The sequence below is a fragment of the Bidens hawaiensis genome, unplaced genomic scaffold (assembly GCF_021521415.1).
Source record: "Bidens hawaiensis isolate Kalapana, Puna unplaced genomic scaffold, B.hawaiensis_p1.1 tig00034994_1, whole genome shotgun sequence".
Taxonomy (NCBI): Eukaryota; Viridiplantae; Streptophyta; class Magnoliopsida; order Asterales; family Asteraceae; genus Bidens; species Bidens hawaiensis.
In genome coordinates this window covers 108,394-135,791 of record NW_027496064.1, presented here as the reverse complement: position 1 = coordinate 135,791, position 27,398 = coordinate 108,394, and the positions used below count along the sequence as shown (strand labels likewise).

General features: G+C 35.6%; 1 protein-coding gene and 1 pseudogene across 1 annotated transcript; one reads left to right on the top strand and one right to left on the bottom strand.

Moving 5' to 3' along the window:
- Nucleotides 1-17,210: 17,210 nt before the first annotated feature.
- On the bottom strand, nt 17,211-20,087 carry LOC143586818 (tryptophan--tRNA ligase, cytoplasmic-like). Its single transcript, XM_077068282.1, has 12 exons — nt 19,885-20,087; nt 19,563-19,682; nt 19,288-19,473; nt 19,045-19,096; nt 18,871-18,936; nt 18,651-18,737; nt 18,326-18,418; nt 18,140-18,220; nt 17,986-18,057; nt 17,617-17,685; nt 17,409-17,519; nt 17,211-17,324 (listed from the first exon to the last, which is right to left on the bottom strand). The coding sequence occupies exons 1-12, from the start codon at nt 20,085-20,087 to the stop codon at nt 17,274-17,276; spliced, it is 1,191 nt and encodes a 396-aa protein (XP_076924397.1). The 3' UTR covers nt 17,211-17,273.
- Nucleotides 20,088-20,813: 726 nt separating this feature from the next.
- On the top strand, nt 20,814-23,439 carry LOC143586812 (uncharacterized; annotated as a pseudogene).
- The last annotated feature ends 3,959 nt before the right edge of the window (nt 23,440-27,398 follow it).

The window sequence follows — 27,398 nt, the reverse complement described above, 5'->3', positions numbered from 1 at the left end:
TGGCCCTGAATCTAGCGTGTCTGCTGGGATCGTACGAGACGATCCGATGGACCGACCTTCCGTCGATAGTCCTTCTTCTTCCTTAGAGCTTAAGGATTTGCCTGCCCATCTGGAGTATGCGTTTATAGATGAAGAGAGGAAGCTACCGGTTTTTATTGCATCTGCTTTGACGGAGGTTGAGAAGGAGAAGTTGTTGAAGGTGCTACGAGAACACTGATATAATGCTAAATGTTTATTTTTTCCGTGTATATTTTATATAATATTTTAATAGTTTTTGTTCAATTTTAGTCAAGATTTGTGTACTACTAACATTTTTATGTTTCGTAGGTTCCGGGATTTGATCGTGATAAAAAAGGACGAAAAACGAGCTAAAACGAGCCGAAACGGAGATCCGGAACGCGTCAGGAAGGAGTCAGAACAGAGAACCGTTCAGACCGGGCCAGTCTGACCGGACCCCTTGGTGGAGCACGCCGCGCCACGCGACCGGGGAGGCCAAGGCCCGTCGCGCGACGCCTAGGGGCTGCTGGGTGGATTTTTATTTCGTTTTTGCTTCATGTTGGGCCTTGTTTTGGGTATTTAAACACATTTAACTTAAACCTAAACATAACCTGAACCCTATAGTCGATTTTAGCAGCCCCCAAACCTCTTTTGCTACTGATTTGGAGAGTTCTTGAAGTTCTTGTAGGCTTAGATCGTAGTGGTGAAGTGCAAGACGCATATACGCGAAGACTACGGGTTTTATCACCTTTAATCTTTCGTTTGCTTATTTGTTTACCATGTTTTGCTACTTTGTTTTGTTAGATTTAGACTTTATGATGTTAGGCTAAATTCCATAAACTACCTAGGTCGTGATGAACCTTAGTTCGGTTTGATTTTGTTTGGATTTCGTTTCGTTATGGATTTTATGTTCTAAGTAAACTGTTAAGTTTGATTCAATTAATGCGTATGATTGCTTGGTTTTGTTTACTTGAATTTATTGTTTCACATTGCCCTTGGTGATTGTTTTATAGGATAGGGTTTTGTTAGGTCATTTACTATGTGTTCTTGACTAGTTTGTGATTAATATCGATTAAAATCATAGAAACAATAAAATCAATTAAACAGATAAAAGTGAGCTACTAGTCTAAAAAGTTGTAAGGTGATAGGCTATTAAAAGATCTTTGCTTGTCGGGATTGCTAGATTTAGTTCTTCGTAAGGAGTCCGTCTAGGTTTGATTGTCAGCTTAGTCTATTAAGTTAATTGAGTCTACTTTGCTATCTTTGAATTTCGCGCTGTAAGGTAGGTTTTCGTCATAAAGATACTTAGACATAAGTTATTAAATAACCATAAGGAAGTTTAATTAATAAACTGGTGAGTCTTAAAACTTATTAGAAATTCATAGGCGTCTTCTTGAAGTTCAAGGGTCATGTTCGGGTTTTCTGTCAATGGTCTATTTCATGATCACAGTTCCATAACTTGAGTTTTCCATTTAATTAATAACCGTAACTTTAGGGATTCTAACCTAGGTAGTTATCTTTGTCATCTGAATTAATCTAAGTTTTTAATTGTTTATTAGTTTTAAATTAATTAGGGTTAAGGTTTATTAATTAATTAATTAGTCTTAAGGTTATGATTATGTTTTATTATTATTATATAAATTAGCGTTAGGTTTTATTAATTTAATAATTAGTTTAATAGCCAAGTAATCATTAGTTAATTATTAGTAAGTTAATTATTATTAGTTAATTATTATTTAGAGTTTTAATTAATTAGTATTAAATTTCCTCTCAAATATTATTAATAAATAGTCGCGTCTTGTAGTTGATTCTAATTTGCTAGTTTCGTAATCTATAGAGTCTCGTGGGTTCGATATCCGGACTTACTTAGCTGTACTAGAGTCGACCGGTACACTTGCAGGTTAGTAGTTTAAGAGTCTAGAGTATTACTTAGTGTCTAGATTAGTATAATTTTAGTTAATAATTATTTGACTAATTTTAGCACATCAAGCACAAAGAGGCGATTGCATGGAAGATTATCGACATTAAGGGTATCAGCTCTTGGTTTTACACACATAAAATCCTCATGGAGGATAATTTCAAAATTGTCGTTCAGCCGCAAATGAGGCTTAATCCAAAATTGCAAGAGGTTGTGAAGAAGGAGATCATTAAACTCCTTGATGCAAGAATCATTTTCCACAATTCTGATAGTGCTTGGGTGAGTCCAGTTCAAGTGGTTTCTGAAAAGGGTGGCATGATTGTCGTCACCAATGACAGGAACGAGCTCATTCCCACTAAGAATGTGACTGAATGGAGAGTCTGCATCGACTACCATAGACTGAATGATGCCACGAGAAAAGACCACTTTCCTTTACCCTTCATTAATAAGATGTTGGAGCGCTTGGCAGGTCAGCAGTACTACTGCTTCTTAGATGTTTTCTCTGGGTATTTCCAGGTTCTGATAGCTCCCGATGACCAGGAGAAAACCATTTTTACCTGTCCTTACGGAACGTTTGCCTATAAACGTATGTCGTTCGGATTGTGTAATGCTCTAGCCACATTTCAGAGATGCATGGTGGCTATTTTCCATGACATGATCGAGGAATCCATGGAGGTGTCCATGGATGATTTTTCTGGATTTGGGAGTTTCTTTTATCATTGTCTTTCTAATCTTGAGAGGATGATGGTTCGCTGCGTGGACACCAACCTAGTCCTTAACTGGGAGAAGTGTCATTTCATGGTACGCGAGGGCATTTGTTGGGGCATCGGATTTCGAGCGAAGGTCGAGACCATCTCTAATCTTCCCCCGCCATTTTCTGTGAGATCCATACAGAGTTTTCTAGGTCATGTCGGGTTCTACCGCCGCTTCATCAAAGATTTCTCTAAGATCGTGAGACCCATGACCAAACTTCTAGAGAATGATGCTCCATTCGTTTTTTCTGAGAAGTGTATCGAGGCGTTTGATCTTTTAAAACACAAACTCATTAACGCCCCCGGTCATGATTGCTCCCAACTGGTATTTTCCATTTGAGTTGATGTGTGACGCGACCGACTTCGCAGTCGTAGCGGTTCTAGGAAAAAGGAAAGATAAACATTTACATCCGATTTACTATGCTATCCGGACCTTAAACGGTGCACAGGAGAGTTATACCACCACCGAGAAAGAGCTTTTAGCTGTGATGTTTGAATTCGATAAATTTAGGTCCTATCTGGTTCTGTACAAGCCGATTGTGTACACGGACCATGTTTCTATTCGATATCTCTTCAGCAAGCAGGATGTTATGACTCGTCTTATCCGATAGATCCTGTTGCTTCAAGAGTTTGATATTGAGATCCGTGACAAAAAGGGGACCGAGAATGTGACGGCCGGTCATCTTTCGCGTCTAGAGGGAGCTGAGTTAGGAGATTCGGGGGGTCAGGATCGATGACCGTTTGCTGACAGAGAGTCTCATGTTTGTCACAACACAGGAGGAAGGTTTTCCATGGTTCGCTGACTTCGCGAACTATCTTGCGGACGGGTACCTCCCGAAGATTCCTTACCAGTAAAAGAAGAAATTCTTGATTGATGTTAAGTTCTACCCCTAGGACGCCCGCCCCGTATCTTTTCCGTATAGATATTGATCAGCTGATAAGGAGGTATGTAGATGCTAAGGATGGATGGCAGATTCTAAACCATTGCCATGTAGGACCGACAAGAGGTCACCACGGTGCGAGTTCGACGGCGAATAAGGTGTTTGATTTTGGTTTTTATTGGCCTTCGATTTTTAAGGACACGCATGCGTTTGTGAGGAGTTGTGATCATTGCCAGCGTGTCGACAACATCTCATCGTGAAATGAAATGCCCCAAAATGCTATTCAGGTTTGTGAGATTTTCGATGTGTGAGGCATTAATTTCATGGAACCGTTTCCATCTTCGCGTGGGAACAAGTACATACTCGTGGCCGTCGATTATGTTTCAAAGTGGGTTGAAGCCTAGGCTTTACCCACGAATGATGCACGTGATGTAGTCCGGTTTCTTAAGAGCCTTTTTGCTTGTTTTGGTGTCCCGAAAGCCTTGATCATCGATCGAGGTACTCACTTTTGCAATATGCAGATGGAGAAGGCGTTGCAGTGCTATGGGGTCACTCATTGGCTTGCAACCGCCTACCACCCACAAACTAATGGGCAGGTGGAATTGATTAATCTAGGAATCAAATATATTCTTGATAAAATGGTTGGTTCGAATCATCGAGATTGGTCCGATAAATTGGATGATGCTTTGTGGGCCTTCCGTACATCCTACAAAACTCCGACCGGTTCCACACCATTTCAGATGATTTATGGGAAGGTTGTCATCTCCCTGTTGAGTTGAAGCACGTGCTTCATGGGCCCTCCAGAGGGTTAATCTTGATTTGTCTGCCGCAGAGGGCACTCGTTTCCATCAGCTGCATGAGCTAAAGGAGCTCTGAGATAACGCGTACGCACAATCGTTTAGATATATAGAGTGGATGAAGGAACTGCATGATAGGAAGCTGAAGGGTAATAAGCAGTTCAAGTGTGAGGATCTGGTTTTATTGTATAACTCCCGGTTAAGATTATTCCTGGGAAAGTTGAAATTCGGATGGTCGGGACCGTTCAAAGTCACTGAGGTATTCCCGCATGGCACTATTGAATTATAAGATAAGAGTGGGAAGTTTAAGGTGAAGAATTACAGGTTGAAACACTACATAGGCGAGCCGGTTGCTGATCAGACAGTCAAGGGGTTCTACCTTGACTCATTCACCGAGGCGTAGACGTGTTGGATGCATAACTCGGGAGATAACCCAAGTTGTAGAGTGTGTATTATGATTCTCTTTATTATCTGTTTTATTTATGTTATTTTTGTTAGTTATAAAAAAAATAAATAAATAAATTACAAAACACATAAATATGTTTAAATCTTATGTTTTTGTTTTCTGTTTTGTACGCCGCTAAATGCAAGCGAGTTTGAGTTATTGCAGGTATAATTATGCGCATGGTAGCTCTGATGGCGTTTTGGAACTGGTTCTCTCGAGGTTGTGGCCGCGAATGAAATGCTATACGGTCATTCGATTGATACAAAACTGGTGAAGATTCTGCATATAAACCAGGGGAGTAACCCGTTCTTTGTTTTATTCTTGAAAATTTTAAGTTTTCTACTTATTTTATTTTATTTCTTTTCCTTGTTCTCATCTAGGACAATTTCGTTCTAAGTGTGAGGATGAGATTTTATTTTACTTAGTTGTAGAAAAAAATATTTAGAAACAAAAAAAATAATAATAATAACATTTTTGCACTCTTTCGCTGAAAATTATGTCGATCACTTAAGTTTGAGGGACATTAACTTGTATATGTTTGGTCATGTTATCTACCTGTAGACATACGAGATAGCCATTGACCCAAAAACTGAAAGTGACTGGGCAACTGTTGTGTGTTTTGTTCTTTCGCTTAAAATTATGTCGGCTACTTAAGTTCGAGGGACATATACTTGTATATGTTTGGTCTCGTTATCTACCTGTAGATATACGGGATAGCCATTGACCCAAAAACTGAAAGTGATTGGGGCGACTGAATTTGAAAAATAAATTATATATATATATATATATATATATATATATGTCCCTTGAAATTTGTTTTTCTTCTACATTAAGCAGGAAATGATATTATTACCGTTGTGTTAACAAACTCTCAGAACCTTTGAAAAATATATAATTATAATAATAATAATAATAATAATAATAATAATAATAAAAGAGATGGTTTGCAATCTGAATTGGGATTGTCGGTAAGCCCAACTAGCTTTGATAGTCCTCTTTAGCGAATTTTATATATCTAATAATTTGAAAAACGGTAAAACCGAATTTTGATGCTTAGAGAGGATTACCATAATCTAAAAACTTTGAGATGGTAAGACTTAGATGCACTCAAACCAGCACACCACCACATGTCCATCTTTTTACGAGCTTAGAAAATAGTTATATTTATTTAGGTGCAAAAAAAAATCTTGCAAAAGCATAAAAAAAAGAGTACGAATAAAAGATGCAAAAAATAGTAAAAGAGATCAAAGTTGCACATACCAGACGGGGCTGAGAGTTTACGCATTGCTAAGGGGATAGTGACTCTGAGGTTATCTCTATTGCGCTTGAGGTTCTTAGTCAATAAATATCCAATTAGGGATTTACAGGACAAAGTCCAATAATATTTAGGAATAGCTCGTACGGCCTCCGCGTGACCATTCATCCATCAAATTTCACCGAGTGCATCTACTTAGTACCATCAACGAGTCCTTGGCTAATGGTAATTTGTCGAACCAGTCTGCTTCGACTCTAGTTTTCTAGCTCTCTTTGTCTGAGATGGGGTAGGTGTAGCCGTGGATATTGAACTTAAAACGCTTAATGCAATTGGGGGCTTGATTGGTTGGTGGATGGGTTTAAAGTGGACAAACATACCGGCAATCCCGGTCAATATGTCGAGTTGTTTCTAATGTTTAAATAATGTTAAATAATCTGGGAGTTTGTTGTTTTCACTTGGTTATGATCTTGTGTAGATTTCTTTTTCAGTGACGAAAAAGTCTTAAGTGTGGGGATGTTTGATGTGTTGTAAAACACATTTGTTTTCTGCACCTTTTATCATCTTTGTATTGCTTAACTATCTAATAAATAATGATTTTGGCTTGTTTTGACATGATCTTACAAAGTTTATTATCTTTCGTAGGTTACGGATTTTAAAAGAGAAAAGGACCGAGTTTTTGCAAGACTTAAAGGGCCTTTTTGATCAAATCTTGAATAACCAAGTTGAAGTCCGACCCAAGCCCACTAGTGGAAACCCTTACATGTTATTATATATTATTACATAAAAAATAAAAAATAAAACCCTTTATACCCACTACCCTTACCTCCTATTGGAGCTTCACACACACACAAAAAAAAAATGGTTTGTTAGTTGTTTTGGTCGGCATAAAAGGGAGCAAAGTCGAGAGTTTGGGTTGTTTCTTTTAAATAGTTAAATAAGCTTCGGCATATAAAATTTATAGACCACTTGTTACACCATATATGCTATGTCTGCTATTCAAAATATTCTTCAATTTACAAAAAGCTTTTGCATATGTGCCTTAGCACCATACTGGCTGGATTTTTTGCTATAGGATTTGTAGGCTTCCATGATTCGTAATCTTTTGGTTTCACCTTGAATTGCATCTATAAAGAAATGTTATCTCAGTTACATGACATGTATATATAATTATCCCGGATGAACAAATTTTACCTGCTTGACTAAGAAAAATAGCCAAATTGCGCTAAAAAAACCCTTTGAAGATAAAATTGAAATCCTATATAGCTACGTCAACATCAAAAAGGTTTGAAAAATAGCCAGGTTGTCTTAGATGAACCAATTTGACCTTAAATAAAATTTGGTAGGAGTTGATTTGTGAAAAGTAACGAATTTGACCTTAAATAAAAATCCACTTTAAGGATATCAAATTAAAAGCCCATATAGTTAGGTCAACATTAGAAGGGGATAAAGTAACTGTACCTAGTGAATTGGATTCAGCTCCGAGATGATGGTTTTTTGGATCTGGTGATAATGCAGGCAGTGGCATAGACTTTGGTTGTATGTTTATGATATCAAAATTCGAGGTATCATCATAGCCATATAACGAATCTCAAAATATGTAATGACAGTAGGGTTCAGGTTCACACCGGCTGCAACATAAGTTACTGATGTGTTGTAAAACACACTTGTTTTCCGCACCTTTATCATCTTTTTATTGCTTAACTATCTAATAAATAATGATTTTGGCTTGTTTTGACATGATCTTACAAAGTTATTATCTTTCGTAGGTTACGGGATTTAAAAGAGAAACGGATCGAGTTTTTACAAGACTTATAGGGCCTTTTTATCAAATCTTGAAGAACGATGTTGAAGCCCGAACCTAGCCCACTAGTGGAAACCCTTACATGTTATTATATATTATAACATAAAAAATAAAAAAACCCTAACATCCACTACCCTTACCTCCGCTCGGCAGCTTCACACACAAAAAAAAAAGTTTGTTAATTGTATTGGTTGGCATAAGAGGGAGCAAAGTCAAGAGTTTGGGCTGTATCTTTTAAGGAGACAAAACAAATATATAATTGGTGTTGGTCAAAGTGGCCGTGAACCAGAAAACAACAAAGAAAAGAAAATTCCTAAACCTCTCTTGAGTTCCGATCGGACAACAAAGGGAGAAGAAAAATTATTTTTTTGAAGGTTTGTGACCAAGGGAAGAATAAGGCAGAAAAGGGTGACTCGGGACAGCAGCTCGGGGTCAATTTTACATCATATTTCTCAACCACACTTGAGAGTGTAACACTCATAAACTTTGCTTTCTTGTTTATGTTCATAAATATATTGATTTTGATCTTTAAAGTTAATTGTTTTGCCAATGAGTTAAGGATTGAGGTGTGTTTGATAATATTGATTTTTGAATGAGTTTGCTTATGAATTGGTTGAGTTATATGGTTGTTATTTTAAGTGTTTGCTGCTGTCCAAAAATTATGATTGGCTAAACTTCTTTTTCTACCTAGGTTAGATGATTATTGTTTGGTTTTGATGAGTTAAATGGATTGTTTGATTAATATGACTTGAATTGCTATTGAAAGTTTGGTTTAATGATGAATTAGGTTGTGTTTAGTGGCTGCCATATTTTTTATATCATCTCATAATGTCGTGCTTCGATTAATTCAATTGGTTTTGATTGATAGTTGCATGTTCAAGTCTTTACTTTGTGTTTAGAGTTTGTTTGTGGTAGGAACAACCATAGGGTTTTGATGAGATTGTTAATTGAATTAATTAAGCTGGTAAGCACCTTCTTAGAGACCGAGAGGTGATAGAAAATAAATTCGTCTCACAGCTTTTGCTTGTTAGGATTAGGATTGCGTGAGAGCGGGTTCGGTTCTTGTCGGGTTTGGGTTCATGAGCGATTAGTTGGTCTAGTTTATTTTAAACCAAATTGTTCCTCAATTCTTTGTTGCGTAGTATTCGTTTCCATTAGGGTCGTGTGTCGGTGAGTCCGTGAGGAGAGTCGGCATTAGAACACCTTAGCATTCGTTTCCAGTTTGTTCTTAAAATCAATTAAGTGTAAGTTAGGGTTTGTTAGTGAGACCGAGAGGTGATCTAACCTTCTTGAGCGAACCTTAGTTGTGTCATCTTTAGATACTGGTGTCGTGAGATCATTCAATCCATTAGCTTGTTAGACCGTCAATTTGATTCTTACCTAGGTAGACGTTTTCTCCATTATCAATTAAGCTCAAAATTAGGAAAGTTTTGTATGTCATCTGTCAGTCCAGTTAATTAACTTCGTCAAAGTAATTTAGGTCAAGTAGTTTAATTTATTAAAAACCAATTAAAAATATTATTCTTAGGAAGGTTTTGTCTAGGGTTTAGTGATCATTAGGCGTTCTCGCTTGTCCTTGTGTTCGATACTCGGACTTCTTAGGTCTATATTACTTGTGACCGGTACACTTGCCAGTTGTGTGTGGTGTTATTAGGAGTTTCCGTTTTAAATTTAAAGCTTAGTTGTGAGTCCCATAGAAAGAGCACTCATTAGACACACATCAGTTACCACACCAAAGTGCAAAGCATCATCACAACCATAAATGAACCTGATGACGTAATTGAGAACTAAACACTTAAGTCACCGCACCAAAGTAGGAAGCATCATGACAGCCAAAAGCGAATCTGATGACGTAATTGGAAACTAAACATTAAAAAGGTACAAACAAAACAAAAGCATAATTAAAGTGTTACCCTGAGGCTCAGGTCGATATGACGGCTGCAGCATGCGCTGCTATGTCAAAAACTCCGAACCATCATCATAGCCATAAATGATCTCAAGAGGTGAAATTACAATAGGCGCATGTCCACATTATTGCATGCAACTAATGAGCATTGAAAATTACACGCAAACCCGGTAATCACTGTAATTTGCATATGGATAAACTATGTAAGCAATATTTGACTAACTAATCACCAGTAGTGCCCACATACCTTCACATATCAAAGCCGAAGCAACTGCAGTAACAATCGAATCAAGTTTTAAAGCATTAACTTTGTACCAAAAAAACTCCAACCAAACATATCAGTAGAAAAATATCCACTAACCAAGAAAGGCACAACCATCCACCAACCATATGCAATGTCTTACAGTTGCCTATCTTTTGAGTTTTTTTTAATATATGTTTTATGTGCGATAAGCAGCCGAATTCCAATCATAAAGGCTCAAATCTATAAATGGGAGATCACAATGGCTGCAAAATCATTGTTGCATAGTTCACCATACCATACAGATATTGCCTCGCAACTATGCAAATGTGATCATCGATGTACCCATAGATTAAACCGATCATCATAGCCTTTATAGTAAGATGCATTCATGCATAGCAAGATAATATAAAAACAACAAAAAGTATTGAATCAGATGATATACAGAAGGTTTAAACATGAATACACAATAATGAAAACAACCCCAACATGTTGATATCTGACATGCAAACAATTTGAGCAACCATCAGTTGTATGAAAACCCTTACAACCATATAAGCATTAAGTGCTTGTGATAGATGCATTTTTAACTAACTCCACCACCATAGAGAAAAGTAAGAAGACATCAGAATCACCGGCTCTTTCTATCATGCATCTTCAGACACAATAAGTCCATATCAGAGTTCAAAACAAAAATAACCCATATAACCTGTAATCGAAGGTCGATTAAATACGAAGCACGGAGGAACAACAATATATGCACAGACGAACCGTTTTCGTATCCAACGCCTACTCAATGTCTTCGTCGGCGTTGGCAACCGGACCACCGACAACAGTAGAAATCCATTAACGGATCTGAACCAGGCAACAACAGAAATCAAATCAATAGTAGGTCGTCACCGGATCAAACATCGCACAGCAAACGTGTTGGTGGAGAGAAATCAAAGTTTGAAGAGCCGGTGGTGTGTTTGGATTATGTGATGGAAGACCGGCATACGTGTAAAGATAACACAATACGTAGAAAGACTTAAAGCCCACACAACCATTGCGTGTAAGACTGAAAAGCCTTACAACCGTTTAAGCATAAGGTACATGTGAGAGATGCCTTAAGAAGTTGTTATTTAATATATATATATAGTATAATATCATTTGTTAGGAAATTGTAGATTAAAGAAAACAGAAAAGCCGGAATACATAAACTTTTGACCTGGTTAAACAGGAACGAATCCGGTCGTCCCCTGCCACGTCATGGATTTTGGCCGAAAATCTTGGTTGACCGTTTTGACCCTCGGTAAAAGATTTTTACGATATCGCAAGTGTTAACCGCCTCCCACCTACAGACCATGATGAGATTCCGGCGTCACTGATTGGTGTTTTCTGATTAGATCCATTGCTCCTAGGATATTACTATTATTTTATTTTATTTTGGATGACGTTGAGAATATGTACTTAACTGTGAAATAGCCCTTGAACTTTATTAATTTAGAGAAGATGCCTTAAAGGATTGAGAGGATAACAATAAAATATTGTCATAAAATCCTAATGGAAAATGTGTTAAGACAGTTAATGAAAATAAAATTTTTCCAAACTGACCTGACAGCTTAACCCCAGCCAGGGGCTCTGCCCCTTGGACCCCGCTAGGGGCTGCCGCCCCTAGAACCCCACTACTGGGGGCGCTGCTCCTGGACCCCCGTTTGTTGGGGGTAATAATTAAATTAGAAACACGACATGGGTAGTGATAGTTAAATTGATACGTGTAATTGTTATACAGTTAGTCGTGCACAACTCAAGAAAGGAATAACCATAAACGGTGAACGTAGCCGAGTTCAGGTGAGTTTCTAGCCCCACTTCCTTGTTATGTTTTCGGGGTTGTGTGCATGCTCAATGTGATAGTTAATACACTTACCTTAAGTGGTAAGTGTATGTCTTGTATGGTCCATGTATGATGAATGTTTGACGGTGCGTGAAGGATCTTCGGATATTGCATGTACCACCAGGGGGTAGTTAAAGATATGATTGATATATATATATATATATATATATATATATATATATATATATATATATATATAAAGTATGGATGATGTATGTATGTTATGTTGATAGTACATGAACGATCTTCGGATATTGCATGTACTGCCAACGGATAGTTTAAAGAGATGATTGATATATGTACGATGTATGAGTGATGTATGAACGTACAGAAGTTATAATTATGAATAGGGAACCGACCCTAATAATGTCGGCGAATGTAGGGAACCGACCCTAATAATGTCGGCGAATGTAGGGAACCGACCCTAATAATGTCGGCGAATGTCATAGGGCGAAATGCTCTTTAAAACGTATATGTACGAATGAAAGTATGTAAGTATGAAAGAAAGAATGAAAGTACGTGTGTATGTAAGTATGTAAGTAAACATGAAGGTATGCACCTTCGGGTGCGTATGTAAGTATGTGAATGTATCGTATGTCGTCTGAGTAACTAGAACTCATTCAGCGTAGCTGACTTTTAGTATGCACGCAGGTTAATCGACTGAGACAATTGGTATAAGGAAGACACATGGCAGGAATTGGAAGAGACTGGCATCTGAAGATTTGTCATGATGTTTTGATACTATGTTTTAAAAAGACAAGTTACGAATATTTGTAATGAATGGTTGGCTATTAGTATTATTTCCGCGAAAGTTTTAAATAACTCTGATATTCAGAATTGTGTTTATGAGTAAATCCAATGTTAAAGTGAGGCACCGGTAACGGGGCCTTACATTATGTATGTGTGATATTTGATTTTTCAACTTATGTGTTTTATGTATGTGTAAGATAAAAATAATATGATATTATCTGCCCATTTTAACATATATTCATGGAACTGTGACTAATACATGGAGTATTAGTCTTGATAGATTTTTTTAATTTTAATAGATTTTATATAATAAATTAAAACATAAATAATATATATGTTTAATGTATTAGAATAATTGGGTTTAGTTGGGTTGTGAATAAAAGTAAAAATTTTGGTTAGGTTGGGTTGTGTATGTGGAAGAGAGAGAAATTAGTTTTTTTTATTAAAACGTTAGATTGGGTTGGGTTGTTGATAAACTTAGTCTTACGATATCGCAAGTGTTAACCACCTCCCACCTACAGACCATGATGAGATTCCAGCGTCATTGACTGGTGTTTTCCGATTAGATCCATTGCTCCCAGGATATTATTATTATTATTATTATTATTATTATTATTATTATTATTATTATTATTATTATTATATTTTGGATGACGTTGAGAATATGTACTTAATAGACAAGCAGCATTAATTGTGTCGAAGCAGGGTCAAGTTCTAAACGTGCAACAGGGAAACACAAAGATACAAAAAAGGGTCATGTAGATGGCAACGGTCATCTATGGAACGACTTCTTCTCTCGAATCTGGTGTTCCTTGATAACTACTTTAGACATCAGTTCTGAATGCATTTGACACTGTTCTTTAAAATCTCAACAATTTGCCAACAAATTATCCATACTTTCTTTCAACAAAGAGTAGATGCGGTTGGTAGATAGGGTCTTTCCCCCATCCAGAAATGCGTATGCATCATTTGTTAGTTGGAATACAGCACAACAACTAACTAAACTGATGAATGCATTGGTGAAAGTATGCCCATGAGTGTCTTCGAAATTTTTGCACGTATGTTATCAAACTATATTCAAAAGTTTATCTTAGAAGGCCTAGCGAAAGTAATAAGATTGTGGGTAATTTTAAAGCTTTTAACGTTTAGGGTAAATAATCATTATATATCACAAGAAAGCGTAACTGCGTAAGGGCTTGATTTCTTACATATATATTGTTTTAATAAAACTTCATTAAAACATCTACAAGGACGACTACAAGAGGTCTGACTTAGAACAGGCATAACTTTGCTCCCTCAAAATTTACATGGCGATAAATAATGGACAAAAATGTCTCAACGTACTGCAGCAAATGTTATATGCAGTTTTCCGGACTAGTCTTGAGTCCTCGTTCTTCATCTTGAGCTCCAATTTCGAACTCAACGGTTTTCTCAATTTTAGCATCTTTGAATTTAGTAATTTACTGCTAGCATATATACGGGGAACAAAATACTTGTGAGATATCAAACTATTCATATATAGTACTCAGGCGCGGCCCAAGGGGAGGGCAGGCCCAAGGCCCACTCCCCTTTGAGGACCCATGGGTTCTTAAAAGAGAGTTGTATATATATATATATATATATATGTATTGCAGGCCCAGTTATGTATTGCAGGCCCAGTTGCTCTAAAACAAAGCCCAGATAATATATCAACTCTAATATAATATACAAAATAATGATAATATAATAAAATTAATAATAATAATAATAATCTGTATTCCATTAAAATTTAACAAAATCAAATGACATAACAACGGTTTTGAACGTAGGCAGCAGCGACCATCGGACTTCCAGGTTCCGACGACATTTCGGCAAGCGGCGACCAACGGGATTTTAACAATCGGCTATTACATGTTATTACCGTTATTATTTACTAACTTTATCCATGGTGTAAATCTTTAAATGAACATATCAAAACTCAAAATCATAGTAGATTTATTGGTTTAATTTCCTTTGCTTTTTCAAATAGGTTATTAAGCTATTTGTTAAATGTTAATGTTAATAGGTAGTTACTCTTAATCACTTACTTAATTCTTAATCATTTGATGTTAAATAATTTCATATTTGTTATTTTGTTGATATTAGTTTTATTATTTGTTAAAACTTTTTTCAGATGATACTTGAATACTTGATAGTTAAGTGAGGGCTTTGCTTCGAAATAGGTTATTAATTTCCTTTGCTTTTTCAAATAGGTTATTAAGCTATTTGTTAAATGTTAATGGTAATAGGTAGTTACTCTTAATCACTTACTTAATTCTTAATCATTTGATGTTAAATAATTTCATATTTGTTATTTTGTTGATATTAGTTTTATTATTTGTTAAAACTTTTTTCAGATGATACTTGAATACTTGATAGTTAAGTGAGGGCTTTGCTTCGAAATAGGTTATTAATTTCCTTTGCTTTTTCAAATAGGTTATTAAGCTATTTGTTAAATGTTAATGTTAATAGGTAGTTACTCTTAATCACTTACTTAATTTTTAATCATTTGATGTTAAATAATTTCATATTTGTTATTTTGTTGATATTAGTTTTATTATTTGTTAAAACTTTTTTCAGATGATACTTGAATACTTGATAGTTAAGTGAGGGCTTTGCTTCGAAAAATGTTAGAAGAGCATCACGATTCGTTTACGTATTTTAGTTAGATCATTTTGCTGGAAAAAAAACAAAATAAAAACTTTTGTTTTGTTTTGTTATTATCATATTTGTCTAAATTTTAAGTTTGCAGTTTAGGGCCTTTTGGTTTTCATGTCTCAAGCCTTGGGTCACTTTTTTGTATTTTCAGAGACGGCCCTGCTTTGCAAGAGTATTATATATTAACTCACAAGAAGTCTGCCTGTGAATTCAATAGTCCAGTTTACTTCAAACATCATTCATCATGCAAGAAAAACCATTATTACATGTGTATGTATCTCTAGCATATATAGATAGCAATCAAGGAATATATCCAAGATTTCAACCCTTCCATGGTAGTTAACAAGAAAACCAGATCATGAGGATTAATTAATATATATAGGGTACATTAAGGGACAACAAACCATCTTTCAAAACTCTGAAAAATCAGTATCCCATTTCTCATCATCATCATCTTCATCTGGTAACATGAATCTTACCCTTGGCCCATGTTGTAACCGCGTTTTATCCGGGCGGTTCTTTTTCAAACAAGGCTTCAAACAACCATCTTTACTAGCACTGGTATCCTTGCTAACTTCCCCTAGCCCGCACCCTTTTTTTCGTGTAGGAAAACAACCAGAACCAGCAGCAGCAAGAGCTTGATCATCAGACTCATAGCCTCCATCTTTAGTTACAACGTGTCGGGTACTTTGTTTCTTGTGTTTAATATTATCAACCGGGACAATCTGCTGGAAGAAAGAAGTGTCCACATTCTTCTTATGTTGAATGTTTTCAGGTGTTGGTTTATTGCTAGCCACATTATGATCTGGTGTGTTGTGACGGCTGCAACGGGAGCCTTTAGATTTAACCAAACGATAGACCGTATGGTAAGGAACAATGAAAAAGACTTTGCCCGGTCTCAAAACTGACTCGGGCTTAACCACAATGGACGGGTTCCTGAAAAAGTCTGGTCGAGTTATACAGTGTCTCGGGTATTTTTCCATGATTTGAGATGCTTTTATCGGGTGTTTGTATAGTTCAACTCTACCACCAGCGCGTATAAGTTTTAGCAGTTCGGTTTCTTTAGTAGCTTTCCCCATATATTTAGCCATTTAGGTGTGAAAGTAGAAGGGGGGAGAAGGAGAAAAAGAGGAAGAATGGGAGAGATTTGATCTCCTTGTATGGTGAAAGTTGTCTTATAAGACAAACTTGGGTGGCTGATTTTACTATGTTTATGATCATTGAGCCAATCGAAGGTTTTTTTGTCTAGTAAACATTGGTTCTAGTGATGTCTTTTAAACGTTATTGGTGATAATATTAAAAACTTGTGGAGAAGTTCGTATTGTGACTATCATGTGTCAGGTGACTAGTCACGTTTGCAGACATTTGTGTGTTTCTTATCCATTGTTTCAAAATGGGTAATTTGTTACTCAGAAGTTAAAAATATTGAATTAAAAAGTTATATTATAAGAAAAAATATATCTCCGATCTATGCTGAAGTTCTCTCAATAAGTCAAGGTGACTGATTTTACTATGTTGATGATTCATTGAACCAATCGAAGGATGTTCTGTCTTGTAAACCTTGATTTTAGTTTTTTGTCTTCTAAACGTTGCCTCAAGATATTGAGACACGTTAACTTGCGATATTCAGGTTTGAACAAAACTGTGGCAGTGTGACATATAATTGAAGTCGAATTATTTATAAACGTATAAATTAGCCTGAACTTAAACTGAGTTCAAAATTGTCTTTAGGACGCTAATTCAAATTTGAATTCACTTTGAAAAAATCTAAATTCAAGAATTACCCAACCTGCCTATTTTACCACATCTAGTTCCTTACAAGAATACAAATAGAACTTCAAGTCCTTGAACCCACAAAACCGGATTTGTAAGACTAGCAATACTCAGATTCATACTGAATTTGTCAGCTTGTTTGTTGTCTAAACGAATGTAAGTGGCATGATTCTTCCAACAATCTTGATGTCATAAACCAATAATACTTTCAGTTAAACATATTTGGAAGCGGTCTAACTGCCATGAACGCATCAACCATCTGCAACAAACCAAAACGGTACACAATGAATTTTTTTTTAATACAATATTATCAAAAAAGTAACACGAGTTCATGTACAAATACCTCATCCGTCACGGCTGCCCTTGCAGCCCGGTGTCTTTCCACCAATACTGTTAAAACATCGATTAGTTTCTTCTTAACTTCACCTGTAAGCATGCGTCCCGAACCATATTCCTAAATAGTAAATAAAAGAATATTATTTTTCAATGAGGTTGAACAAATTTTGTATATTTATAAAAAATATAACGGCGTTGATAAATAGTTTTCTTACCTTCCTAATATGTTCAAGTTCTTCATCGTCCTCCAAGAAGAAACTAAGGTATTTGAAAGGTATATCCACCTACACAAAATATATATATATATGTAGGTTACTTAGATAAACAAGCTTAAAATCAATGTTTAAATCAAACAGGTTGAACTGAAGTAGCCCGCCCAAAGTGTATTCAAATGCGTTTAATATTTTGAAATCATTTTATACCAAAATTTATGTTATTACTGGAATTATATAGCTTTTTTAATCATGTTTAACCTGTCAACTGGTTTTATAAAATAAAAAGTAGATAACAAAGTGTTTATATGTCAGCCCGACCCGACCCACGTTAAATAATTAACTCGTATTGACCAGAACTCATTAGTATACCTCAAGATTTGCTCCATACTTCCTATGATTCTCAACAGAATCTTGCCCGCCCGAGAAAGCATATTTGTTTACCTGTAAAAGTGCATTTATATAATCATCTTACCATTACTAGTAAATGAATCAAACAATAAAATAATATATATGAATAAAACACCTTGTCCTTAATCTTCTTTGGAGAGTCGGTAATATAAATTGCAGAATTTGGATCACCGGCATTCATTTTGCCTGAGACCCCCTGAAGAATTTAACAAAAGTAATCATATCATTAACATTTGGCATAAATAATCTATAAATGCATGCAAATTGCAAACATAAAAGCTACAACATGAACTTAATGTACCTGAAGAGCTGGAAAGAATGATGACTCAATTAAAGCAGGCTTGTTATAACCTAACCGAGGAGCTACATCACGTGTCATCCGGAAATAAGGATCCTGAGGCAATCACCAAACCAAACTTAAATTAGACTATCGAATTTATGGTATAAAAGTTTTCCATCTTTTAAAACAACTTCTACTGAGTTAAATGATTAAATGATAACTCAGATGTTTGTATATATATAACTCATCAATAATATAATCAACCAAAGGTGGCAATTTTTGACACTTATTAACGGGTCGATCTTTGTGTGTGTGTGTGTGTGGAGGAGAAGGGGGGTTGTTGAACCTGATCGATTGCGCATGGAATCAAGCAGCGAAGTTTATCTTTGCCAGAAAACAGGTGTGGAAATGAGCTAGGAAATGATGGAACAGCCTGCAGAAAAAAAACATGTTAACATGCCTTTTAAAAAAACAATTTTTAAAATACTTTTTCTAATAGTTAAGAGAATGAATAATTATAGTTGACTGATGTATAAGATTATAAGCCAAAAAATGGAAATACTGACCTGAACTGGTGGAAAACTGATCTTCCCAATATGATCTTCACCGGTGAAACCGAATATGCCAACAACCTGCATAACTCCATCAAAGAACTTTGTTAGTATTAAAAGCCTCCAAAAAATGACATTTTAGATACATTAAAATATCAGGATTATAATTGTTTCACTAGATTTAATCACCTTATTGTATGTGACACATTTTTCAACCCTCACCATGTTCTCATAGAAGGCACTGCACAAAAGATCCTCACATCATAAACTTATAATATATTATCATATGCACTATCATACAACTATAGAAGATTCCAATGATTTTAGATAAAGATAAAAGAGTTTGAGTTATGTGCAAAGTATATATACAAAATCATATTTATGAATAAGTAAATTAAGTTTTAACTCAAAATCATGATGCATGCTACTTACCCTCCAACAAAATCAAAATCTGAGAAGATGAAGGTCCTTGAAACATCAAACCCACAAGCAATAATATCTTTCGCGTTCTCAAGAGCAAGTCTCTTGCTTTCTTCAACTGTAAGATTCCTCCACATGCATTTTTCATCATCTGTTAGTTGTATCACAAGTGGGACCTTAAAAGCCTCCTGCAGATACCTGCAACATATTACAATGCATATCAGTTTAAACTCATTTACTTAAGATTCAAAGATTTAGCTTATTATTATATAGGTACAAGTAGGTACTTGGTGAACATGAAAGGAATAAGATGGCCCAAATGCAAGGCTTCAGAAGAGGGGCCTCTGCCTGTGTAAAGATAGAACTTTTCACCGCGTTCATAAGCATCCAGAATCTCATTGAAGTCCCTGTTGTTTAATATATATCGAAAGCGATTAAATTTTCAGATACAATCACACAAGGCTGAAACTCGGGCTCAATCAAGTTTTAATCGAGGGTTGGGCTCCGGTCGAGTTAAAACACACACAATTTATATAATCTGTTAAGACCAGCATGAACCTAATAATAAATGCTTATATAAAATAGAGTAAAGTGTAATTAAATGAATACCTGTGAGCAAAGAAGACGTTACGGCGGAGGAAGATGTGAGGAGAGCGTGAAGTGACGCGAAAAACTCGATCAACGAAGGATTGATCGAGCCTTTGACAGCCGAACTGGTCGATGAGTTTGTCGTAATCGATCTTGTTTTTCGAAGATACTTCCCATGGATTCACCACTTGTTCTTCATGCTCTGTTTTCCTACCGTTCTCCATTGATTTTGAATAATAATAAACAATTGTTTGTATATTTTGTTTGTGAGAAACTTTTACTATTCATTGTCAGTAGTTTTCTTGCGGAAGGTACAACTCTGTGATGCATAAGGTTTACTACACCCACATGTGGTTTGGATCATCGCTCCTAACCTCCTAATCATACTATTTTTTTTTTTCTTATTTTCAAAGGATTAGCCATTAAGTAGTCATCAGCCTATCGTAAATAAAGCTTAATAAAAAGCCTATTTAGAAAGGAAAAGTAAGCGTGAGAATATCTATGCTATTGTTAGTTTACATATTTGTTAACGCTTTAGTATGCTTTCTTTTGATGTTTAAACAATTGTCGTCTCTATGAATTATCGGATATTGATGTTTGTTGGTGATATTATTGTGTATGTATCCTAAACTTTGTCATGCATATATTTCTAAGCTTTCGAACGCGTACGCGCCTGGCCGTAACGTTCGGTAGAAATACAACTTATTCATGATCGAATGACATTACGCACCGTGAAGCGTGCGGGTAAAAATGCTAGTTTATATTTATATCTGGCATTCAACCTGTCGACATGGTCTTGAGTCGACCACGTTCTCGCATCCAATTAAACACGCCACCATTCATTCATCATCAACACAACCTCCACCTCCACCTCCTGCTGCTGCTGCTAATAACCTCTCTTAAATGAATTCCCATCACCAATCCATCATCATCATCATCATCATAACGACATGGTAAAACCTCTAAACCCTAAATCTCTCTTCACTCTCGGTACAGCTATATTATCATTTCCATTTTCATCACAGTCTCACCACCACCCTAATTTAGTCACCAATGTCTCCAAGTTATTATCCTCCAATCCCCGCTGGTTCGAAAACCTCGAATTCAAACACGTCAGCCACAAACTCACCCACTCTCACGTCATCAGAATCCTCACCACCGTTAAGGACCTAGATGTAGTCATTAGGTTCTTTTACTGGATCTCTAAAACCTATTATTACAAACACGATTTCAATTGTTACAAGGCCATGCTCAATCGCTTAGTCAGCGAGTCCCGGGTAGCCGACACCGAGCACATCCGGGTTTTGATGCTCAAAGAGTGTCAAAATGAGAGACAAATTATGGATGTTGTTGATTATTTAAATGAGCTTAATGATAAAGGCGTCGGGTATACTTTGTACGTTTGCAACGCGTTGTTGATTCGAATGGCCAAGTTTCAAATGGTGGAACCTGCGCGCGATGTGTTTCAACGGATGCTTGGGTATGATGTTAGACCGAGTTTGTTAACGTATAACACGATGATTAACATGTTGTGTAAACGGGGAATGGTTCCGGAGGCGAATCTGTTGTTTGACCAGATGGTTGACTATGATTTGTGTCCGGATGTGTTTACTTACAGTTCGATGATTCTTGGGTATTGTCGGCTTAGTGATTTGGAATCTGCGTTTAGCGTTTTTGATCGGATGATTGAGGAAGGGTGTAATCCCAATTCGGCGACGTATACGAATTTGATAAACGGGTTGTGCAATGCGGGTCGGGTCGATGAGGGGTTGGATATGTTGAATGAAATGATGGATAAGAACATTGAACCGACTGTTTATACGTTTACGGTACCGATTTCTGTGTTATGTGCAAGTGGGCGCGTGAAGGAGGCGATTGATCTTGTAATTGTTATGAGGAAAACGGGCTGTTTGTTAAACGTGCATACCTACACGGCTCTTATAAGCGGGCTGTTTCGTACGCAGCAGCCCGAAGTAGCAGTCGTTTTTTACCATAAGATGTTAAAAGATGGTTTGATTCCGAACACGGTTAGTTATAATTAGTTATAATGCTTTGATACATGAGTTAGGTATGATAAGTAGGTTTGATGCTGCTTTTATGGTTTTTGATTAGATGGAGGGGCAAAATAGTAATTTGCCAAATACCGAGACGTATAATGAAATCATTAATATGTTATGCCTAATGGAAAACTCTCAAAAGGGTATGGTTCTTTTGAGTAAAATGATGAAAGTAGGCCTATTGCCGACTGCTGTTACGTATAACACGTTAATTTTTGGATTTATCAAACAAAGGGATTTAAATAACGCAGTTAGGTTATTGAGTTTGATGAAGACAAATGGATGCAAACCAGATGAGTGGTCTTATGCTGAAGTTATTTCAGGGTTTTGTAAGACCGGGGATCTTGACCGAGCGTTGACTTTTTTTAGTGAACTGGTTGACCAAGGATTGAAACCGAATAAAGTCCATTTCACGACTTTAATAGACGGTTATTGCAAAAAAGGCGATGTAGAAGCTGCACTTTCGTTGTTAAAAAAGATGGAAACGAGTAATTACAAGCCCGATGTTGAAAGTTATAACCCAATAATATCGTGTTTATCGAAAATGAATCGATTAAGCGAAGCACAAAAGTTATTTGAGGAAATGGTGGACAAAGAATTATCCCCAAATGTGATTACCTACACGTCTTTAATCGACGGGTTGTGTCGAAACGGTAATGTCGATTTTGCGTTCAAGACTTTTGATGAAATTAAGAACAAGAATTGCATGCCAAATTTATTAACGTATAGTTCGCTAATTTACGGGTTATGTAGGGAAGGAAGCGTAGATAAAGCAGAGATATTATTAAACGAAATGGAAAATAAAGGAATTGTTCCCGATCACGTGACGTATACTTTGTTAATCGATGGTTATGTGTCGTTAAATCTAGTGAATCGCGCGTTTTCACTTCTTAAAAAAATGGTCATCAGGAGATGCAAACCGAGCTACCAAACATTTTGTGTCTTGATGAAAGGTTTAGAAAAGTCGACTTTTGCTAATCTTTTGGATAGAATGTTAGAATACGGGTGTGAACCAACGGTTGACACTTACAGTATCATAATCTCGAGTTTGTGTAAAGAAGGTAAGATTACAGAAGTGGTTGATTTGTTTAACAAAATGGAAGAAAAGCCAATAACTTGTGATGTGAATATATATGCTTCGCTTATATCCGCTCACTGTAAGAATATGAAAATTGAAACCGCTTTAGAGTTCTTTAATTTGATGCTAGGAGACGGTTTTGAACCTAATATTAAATCTTATAAAGCGGTAATTTGTGGTTTGTGTAAAATTGGGCACACGGGTAAAGCTGGTGAGTTATTTGAGAACATGTTGGATCAAGAATGGGATGCTGATGAGATTGTTTGGACAGTTCTGATTGATGGGGTTGCTAAAGATGCTGACATGGATACATGTGTGCGTTTTTTACGTTTAATGGAATCAAAAAACAGAATTCCTAACTTTCATACATATGCAATGTTGGCTAAAGAATTGTCAGCGGCCAATGAGGGCTGTGATATACTAGGTTTATCTACTTTGTGACAAGACATCAGAAAAGTACAAAAAATTTTGCATGAAGTAATGACTTAGCAACATCTTTCTTGGGGACGATTTGATAGCGTGTGATCTACTAATAGAGCATGATCGTTTTCAGGTGAATACTAAATTCATTGTTTTTGTGAACGTATCGCAATATAAAGTTCAATAATTATTCAAGTGTCTAGTGCCTAGTAGTGTGCATGAGTGGGTCGTTTGGGCTTAAACCAAACCAAAAATCGAAAAAATGGTTTTTGACATAATGAATGGTAATATGGATGTAAAAACTTAAATGATCACGTGTCATGCTGCATCAGCTGCATACCTGACAGCTGGTAGGATGTGGCTTGACATGTCCGCATTTAACCTCCACGACACCATTCAGCAGGTCATCAGATGAAACTGTCAACTAAGTATCAAATTAACAAGTGATCAAAAATATGAGTTAGAATGTATAACAGACTGAAAAATATCGTGCTTTTGTTAACTTTTTTACAATTTCGTCTTTTTTTCCATTTGCATGATTAAAAAGATTCAACAAAAAGGTTGCTTAAATTATGGAGGGAAACTTGGTGTTGAATCTATATCAGTTAATAAAACCTCTCTGATTCCATTTTTGCAGCAAGATGATGTGTTTCTTGCCATCTACAAACGTGATACAAGTTTCGGTTTTCTGCTTTGGTAAATACATTTAACAACAACCTGCACACAGTTAAAAGTCATAGTAGAGTTAGGATCTTTTTATTAATAGCGTAGTTTTTCATTATTATTCATGTATCATGAATCATCTTCATAGTTAGATTTATAAACCCTGAGGCTCAAAAATGTCCAAAAAGAAACTTAAACCAATGATTTTGATCTCCTGTCGTTTCATCAGACGTTGTGTATTTATTTTAACTTTTATGGTCAAACATATTCTTTAGGGAAATATGAATTTACATCACTGCAAAAGTTGAATATAACAAGTGGTGAGGGGCAACAAAGTGAGTATTTGGTTATTGCTCGGTTTTGTTGTTTCTAGTTATTATTATAATTAGTGGGCTTAACTTGATGGGTCTAATCTACACTCTAACCATGAGGCGGTGGTTATTTTTTACATGCTCTTTGTTACTTGTTTCCTACTCAAAATTAATAAAATCCAATTTCTAATTTGAATTGAATTCCAATTAGGAATGTGTATTTGGGTTTGGGAGTTTTTTACCAAGATGGTGTAGTTAGGAAAAATATTTACCAATTTAATGTAGTTTTAAAACTATTTGCTAAAATGGATACTTTCTTGAAACTTGTGTTTCTCTCTTATATTAATTGAATAAACCAAAATCTAAAACTAACATCTTTTAAAAATTATAATTTTTACCACTAAAATTTTATTTTAACGCGATTCCTCTTTTCATAATTTACAACTTTATTCAAAAATTTCAATTATTGCTCGAGGTTACTGTGGAATACGTAAAAGAAATTTCAACATATGTGTAACTATCTTTTTAAATAAAATAATATTAAGTTAACTATCTATTTGTTTCATATAAAGCCATAAATTTTCATTAGCATTGGTTCAAGAAAATTAATATTATTTAGAAGTAATTTTTATAACTTGTATTCGTTAACTTAAATACAAAAACGAAATACATAATTTTGTGCATCTTTTTGTTGATGTTATAGTATAAATTTAGTTGAAAACGCAGTTATATTCACAATATTATATTTTTGATATCGTAAGCTATAGTGAATGTTGGTACTCGTTATTGTACTAGTATCTTGAGTTCTTGACGAATCAAACCAATACCGTATGAACAACATTGCAACCCCAGAAACCAAAGATTTTTTTTAGTGGTTACTCAGATGACTTTTAACATTCCAACGTTTATGGATTATACAAAAATAACCTCAAAATAAATATCCTTTATTTATATTAGTATTTCATAAAAATAACCTTGGTAAAAAACTCCAGGTTGCCTTCTCACTTTCCACACATATTTGTTCATCGTTTTTTCATTTTTTTATTTAATATATATCACAAATCATTTAAATATATATATTGAGATAGAAGGAGAGTACGTTTTGATTTCATTGGTCTTTCTCGTCTTTATATCTCTCATTCACAAAGGGTTCTGCGTTGGATCCAAGATCCTTTACTATCCAGTGGATTCAAGGTGCTTTACCAAAATAGTATTTGACCACTTAAATTATATTGCGCCCTAAGTCATACTGTCAATTGACGACAGGACAGGAGGGCAATAAAAGAATAGAAAAGACGGAAATATAGATTAGGTGTATCCGCGCGTGTTAATGTTAAGTTAATAAATACAACATTCATATAGTTTTCTGGTATTCAATATTATATTCAAGTAAATTAGAATTTCAATACCGTTATACATTATATTATACATTATAATATAAGAAACTGAATCAGTTTTGATATTTGATATTCTAAAAAAATCCCAAAGCAGAGTAAGCCTAAATGATAGAATTCTTTTTCTAGGACTGTTTTATAAATTTCGTTCCAGTTACATCTCTTAAAATAAGTTCAGTATCAATTTTTATTTCACCTATCTCATAGATTCCAGTCAAAGATTCATAGAATCGAAATTCCATCATTGCTAGATCTATAGGATTTTATTTGATATTTGATGGATGATGAGCCAGCCTAAATGGTATTTTTTTTTTTTAGAATTCGATATGGATGAATATAAATAACTTACAATTTCAAAATAATCCGGGATAGACGCAATGTCCACAATACCTGGATTTAATCAGATACAATTTGAAGGATTTTGTAGGTTCATTAATCAGGGTTTGGCAGAGGAGCTTTCTAAGTTTCCAAAAATTGAAGATACAAATCAAGAAATTGACTTTGAATTATTTTTGGAAAGATATCAATTGGTAGAACCCCTGATAAAGGAAAGAGATGCTGTGTATGAATCACTCACATATTCTTCTGAATTATATATATCGGCGAGACTCATTTGGAAAAACGATAGGCGTAAGTATATCCAAGAACAAACAATTTTGATAGGAAAGATCCTTCTAATGACTTCTCTGGGAGCTTTTATAGTAAATGGAATCTATAGAATTGTGATCAATCAAATATTGCAAAGTCCCGGTATTTATTACCAGTCAGAATTAAACGATAACGGAATTTCGGTCTATACTGGCACCATAATATCAGATTGGGGAGGAAGATTAGAATTAGAAATTGATAGAAAAGCAAGGATATGGGTTCGCGTGAGTAGGCAACAAAAACTATCTATTCTAGTTCTATTATCAGCAATGGGGTTGAATATAAGAGAAATTCTAGAGAATGTTTGCTATCCTGAACTATTTTTGTCTTTTCTGAATGATAAAAAAAATAGGGTCAAAAGAAAATGCTATTTTGGAATTTTATCAACAATTTACTTGTGTAGAGGGAGATCTGGTATTTTCTGAATCCTTATCTAAGGATTTACAAAAAAAATTCTTTCAACAAAGATGTGAATTGGGAGGGATTGGTCGAAATGGATTTTGGAAGCCGAGCCCCCTTTCTCCTCTGTCCACAGAGACAAAATGTAGGACTGCCGCCAACAGTTCATCACTGAAGAAAGGACTCACTAAGCCGGGATCACTAACTAAGACTAATCTAATATGAATTAATACTAATATAATAGAAAAGAACTGTCTTTTCTGTATACTTTCCCCGGTTCTGCTGCTACCGCAGGCTTTACGCAATCGATTGGATTATATAGATATCCCTTCAACACAACATAGGTCATCGAAAGGATCTCGGAGACCCACCAAAGCACGAAAGCCAGGATCTTTCAGAAAATGGATTCCTATTCGAAGAGTGCATAACCGCATGGATAAGCTCACACTAACCCGTCAATTTAGGATCCAATTCGATATTTAGAGGTATCGGGAAGGAATTGGAATGGAATAATATCGATTCAGACAGAAGAAGTCAGTGGAATCTTTATGCTCAAAATCCCGAT

Excerpts from the sequence above, each read along its gene's own strand:
- LOC143586818 (XM_077068282.1), bottom strand. The coding sequence starts at position 20,087 with ATGGAGAACGGTAGGAAAACAGAGCATGAAGAACAAGTGGTGAATCCA. Across the intron at positions 18,937-19,044 it reads AATGTGTCACATACAATAAG|GTTGTTGGCATATTCGGTTT; the intron begins GTGATTAAATCT and ends GGAGTTATGCAG. Across the intron at positions 18,738-18,870 it reads TCAGTTTTCCACCAGTTCAG|GCTGTTCCATCATTTCCTAG; the intron begins GTCAGTATTTCC and ends TTTTTTCTGCAG.